At 32.4% G+C, this 4,896-nt stretch overlaps 1 protein-coding gene across 1 annotated transcript in view; it reads left to right on the top strand.

Moving 5' to 3' along the window:
- Nucleotides 1-4,896, top strand: part of LOC110037042 (regulator of telomere elongation helicase 1) — a 25,504-nt gene that overhangs the window by 14,234 nt on the left and 6,374 nt on the right. The window contains exons 8-14 of the mRNA XM_020741604.1: nt 463-584; nt 756-801; nt 1,224-1,365; nt 2,045-2,199; nt 2,526-2,617; nt 2,948-3,055; nt 3,207-3,275. Coding sequence (XP_020597263.1) covers nt 463-584; nt 756-801; nt 1,224-1,365; nt 2,045-2,199; nt 2,526-2,617; nt 2,948-3,055; nt 3,207-3,275 — 734 coding nt within the window. The remainder of the gene's footprint in view (nt 1-462; nt 585-755; nt 802-1,223; nt 1,366-2,044; nt 2,200-2,525; nt 2,618-2,947; nt 3,056-3,206; nt 3,276-4,896) is intronic.

Genomic DNA, 4,896 nt, shown 5'->3' with positions numbered 1-4,896 from the left:
TATATATATATATATATATATATATATATATATATATATAAAGGGGAATTTACACATAGCACACTAATCTTATGTATTTACATACCTCACACCTAAACTTTCATATTTACACATATAGCATTCAAATCTTTAATATCTATCACATCAAGAATAACTCTATTATCACTTTTTAAAAGTGAAGTCCACATTATCATGCATAAGTTTAAAGTGCAGTATTGCTATGTATGTAAATATGAAAGTTTAATTGTGAGACAGTAAATACATAAGAATTGTGTGCTATGTATGCACGTCTCCCTTTTATAAAACAAAAGAAGTTGCAACTAATTAGAACTGTGATAGTTTGCAAAACTGCCCGCCTCACTGCAAATGCAGCTTATAATTGCTCACCTCTTTTCTCAAAAGCCTCATGCATATGCTTTCATGCGATAACTCTGTGAACTCTTGAATTTTGGCATTTACCAGGCAATACATCTCAGGATGGAAGGCAAAGACAACCTAACACAGCTTGCAGATTAGAGATCATCGGAAACATCCTTAAAATTGTATTCAGGGATGGTGGTAAAAGCCATGCCAGCTTTTATCGTGTAAGTTTCTCTGGGACAAGCATGTGTAATTGTCTTTGATATCTTTTTTGGTTCTTAGGTGGATGAGCTAAATGACTTTGATGTAATTTTGTTTTGTTGTTTCATCAATTTTATTTAAATATTTGTCTTGATAAGGTTATATTTTCTTTTTTCTTTTTTTTTTGTTTGAAGTTCCATGTGCAGGAGTCACAATCAATTACTTCAGATTCCCTGAAAGGTACTGGTTTTACTTCCATTCTCCAATTTTAAATGCATTTTTATAATTTTCACCTTCAATTACAGATATTAGAGTTGCTCTTTATGTTTTAATCTGACACATCAGATAAAAGGTGACAACTGATTATAACAGACTTGTGTGGATTAGTAGGTTGGTAAATGATCCAAGAAGTACTTTTTTTATAATATTTAAGAATAAAATAGATATTCGAGTTTCTATAAACTATCTTATGAATCTTTTTTATGATTCATACATCGAATTTTTAGGAAAGAATAATGGAAAATAGACTTGGTAAATTTTAGCCTTCTTGGAGAACCAATTTAGTGTAATATCAAAAGGATTTTTTAACAAAATAACTTTGAAGTTTTTAAAACATTGGGATAATTTTCTCGTCGCTTATGTTTGCAATTCCCTTGATGCAGGTAAACTTTCCCGGTCGCTTAGCTGGTGGTGTTTCAACCCTGGACTCGCAATGAAAGAATTTGTGAAATTGGGTGTGCGCTCAATTATATTGACATCTGGAACGTTATCTCCTCTTGAATCATGTGCCCAAGAAATGAACTTGTACGTTACGGCGCCGTTTGGGATCACTTTTGTTTTTGTTTTCTCTTTCTTATTTTAATTTTATTTTTTTTATGTTTTGATTTGAAATAAAACTTATTTGATATGGTTGATTAATGGGGTTTTTTACATACATTGCACATTGCTATTTACAAATCTAGCACCCACTTTAATCTTTTTTTGAAATTCTTACTCAAATATCAAATATAATGATAAAACCCCAACACATATATTTCATTTTTATCAAATTTTCAGTGGTTTGATTTTGTCACGCATAAATATATCGGTTCGGTAGTTCAAAATTTTCACATGGGTGCTAGATTTTTTAAATAGTGATGTTTGGGGTGCTATGTACGTAATTATCACTTGATTTAGTAAATAGTTGCTTTTAAAAACAGGCAAAACGCCCAAAAGTTATGTTGAATGTTTTTGCCTGTTTTCAAACATATGTTTATTTATTTTCTTAAAGCGAAAATAAAAACATGTTAAAAACACATCAAACAGACATATTTTTAAAAATTAAGGGGAAAAAAACAAAAACCAAAACAAAAAAAAACAAAATTAATATCAAATAAGTCTTAAATTTTTCTTTGTCGCGGTATTTAATTTCTATTATTATTTATTTTGTCATTTAAAACACTTTTACTGTTATATGTTTGGTTTTTTATTTCTTTATTTGAAGGGGATTTCCAGTGAGGTTAGAGAATCCTCATGTTGTATCACCAGATCAGGTCTGGGTTGGAGTTGTACAAAGTGGCCCATCTGGTTATTCACTTAATTCCTCCTATCGCACTCGTGATTCTTTAGAGTATAAGCAGGAGCTTGGCAACACCATTGGTATGCATTAGATTATTAGAAGTTAGTACAAATTTAGAGTCACGATTCTGCACTGATGTGTTTTCTTTGAAAGATTTACATAAATACCACTCAATTCCTATTTATTTACATATCTAACATCTAAACTTCAATGTTTACGTATATGCCACCTTACCTATGCATGAGAAGGTGCATTTAACTTTTTGAAGGTTAAAATGGTGGCATTTTTTATGTGATATGAAATATTTGGGTGGTATAAATCTAAAAAGTAAATTTTAAGTGTTAAATATGTAATACGTAGGAATTGGGTTATGTAAATGCTCCTTTTTCTTTTTGTGTTGCTGCAGTGAATTTTTCTAAAATTGTGCCTGCTGGATTACTCGTCTTCTTTCCCTCATACTATCTTATGGATCAATGCATTGAATGTTGGAAGAATATGGTGAGGAAATTATCTTCTTCGTAATTGATTTAAGGATGATTTACATGCATTCCACTCAATTCCTATGTATTTACATATCTAACACCTAAACTTTAATTTATACATGAAGTGGTGTATTTCTCTATTTAAAAGTTAAACCAGTGGTAGGAAGGGGTTTTACCAACTTTCGGCTAGGATGATACGAAAGATTTGGGTGTTATAAATGTAAAAATCAAAACTTAGGTTTTAGTTATGCAAATATATAAGAATTGGGTGGTATGTATGTAAAATCCCCTTGATTTAATGCTCTTTATTGCACTGGTGTATTTGCGAATGGATTTAAATCTACAGAGCCATGCGAGGTCGAGTGAATGCATTACAATATGGGAAAGAATCTGCAAAAATAAACAACCTGTCATAGAACCCAAGCAGTCGGCACTTTTTCCGAATGCTATCGAGGTGACACTTTAAGCTATTGGTACTTTCATCTCTAGCACTTTTAGTGTGGTCCCACTACAGCTACATATTATCTTAAAAGGTTTAAAAACAAACTTTTCATTCTTTTCAAGTTCGTTTTTCTAATTTATTTTTTCTTTTGCTCTTCTTTCAGGATTTTGAAGCAAAGCTGCATGACAAGACTATGTCGGGGGCAATATTTTTTGCAGTTTGTCGTGGCAAAGTTAGTTTTTCATCAAACTTTAATTTATCATTTTTTTTTTAAGATATGCGGTTTGTACCCTTCCATTTCTTTCTCTTTTTGCGCCCCAAGTTTGCCAGAAAGTCTAATATGCTGTTCTGTAAATTTCCGTCTTGCTGATAATGCAAATTATTGTTAGATCACTTCTAATATTCCTGAATCCCTGGACAACACGCGGTTATCTTGGCAATGCATTATAGTCGTATATGAAGGCAAACTAACGTAGTATTGGTTGGAATGAATGTAAAAGTATTTTGGGGCATTTACTTACATAGAGCACAATTCTTATGTATTTACATTTCTCACACGTAAACTTTAACATTTACATAGATAACATTCAAATTTTTAATATCACATTAAAAATAACTCTGTTACAAATTTTTAAAAGTCAAATACACCTTATCGTGCTTAGATATAAATCACCAAAATGCTATGTATGTAAATATGAAAGTTCGGGTATGAGATATGTAAATACATAAGAATTGTGTGCTACGTTTGTAAATTTTCTAAGTTTTTTTTAAGTGGTAAGATGTGAGACAACTAAGCTGACTTTATTCCTGTGAAGCACAGGTACACGACCATGTCACAATACGATATGACAACACAACATAGTTGTAAAAAATATCACATGATTTAGCATGGGCACCTTTTTTATATTTAATGAATTATTAATATAAATATATATTTTTATTTTTTTTACAAAAGATTTCATAAAAGAATTACACGATCTCAATCACACAAAGATGGCATAAAAGAAAGACTGCTTTTCACAATCGAACAGACATGCTCCTTAATTCAAATCTTAAGGAGTCATATCAATGGCACAATAACAGTAGTGCAAAAATAGCAGATGACATTCTGCAAAGCATTTATAGAATTATTCAGTTGGAAAGCCATAGCCGAAGTATGGTGTTATCAGCCTTTTTAAAGAACATGAAAAATGATACTCTATGACAATAACAAGTTGGGCTCAAAAACTTGTAGAGCTTCCATTATCAGCACAAGTTAATGGGGCATTCTAGATTTAAAAAAACAAGCACGTTTGTGGGTAAGAAGGCAAATTTGAGCAAACTTCGTTTATTAAATTTTAACATTAATAGTACTCAACACATTTATGGATTTAACAACATTGGATTTGATAAATCCGAATTTACAGGATTTATTAAATCTTGGGCGCACGCCCCCTAAAAATGAAAATCTATAGGACTTAAGGAATCCTTCCAGATTAAGAAAACAAAACTTCACCGCTTGGATATGCACTTGTCTTGAACATTGGGAATGCTGAGAACTTTGGGAACGCTGGGAACAAACCTCTGAATATTGTCGTTTTAGGGCAGCTCGATGACCTCACTACTCACTTCGACCTGCGTAGTTTTGAGCTGCTTCGACGCAGGGCAGCTCAACGACCTCACTGCTTTCAGAAAGTTTCGGGCTCTTTTGATGTAATTTTTTTGTGGCAGCTGAGGACTGCTTGAGAATGTTGGTGAGGTACTGAGGACTGCTTGAAAATACAGCGGCTTCGATTTTGAGTTGCCGCTTGACCTTTTTCTTCGACCTTGGGCTAAGAAAAGCACTAGTTTAAGTTTTCGTGTCCCATTCCTGC

This window comes from Phalaenopsis equestris, unplaced genomic scaffold (genome assembly GCF_001263595.1).
Source record: "Phalaenopsis equestris unplaced genomic scaffold, ASM126359v1 Scaffold214330, whole genome shotgun sequence".
NCBI classification, from domain to species: Eukaryota; Viridiplantae; Streptophyta; class Magnoliopsida; order Asparagales; family Orchidaceae; genus Phalaenopsis; species Phalaenopsis equestris.
Note: the sequence above shows the minus strand (reverse complement) of the source record. Positions and strands in the feature narration are given on the sequence as shown.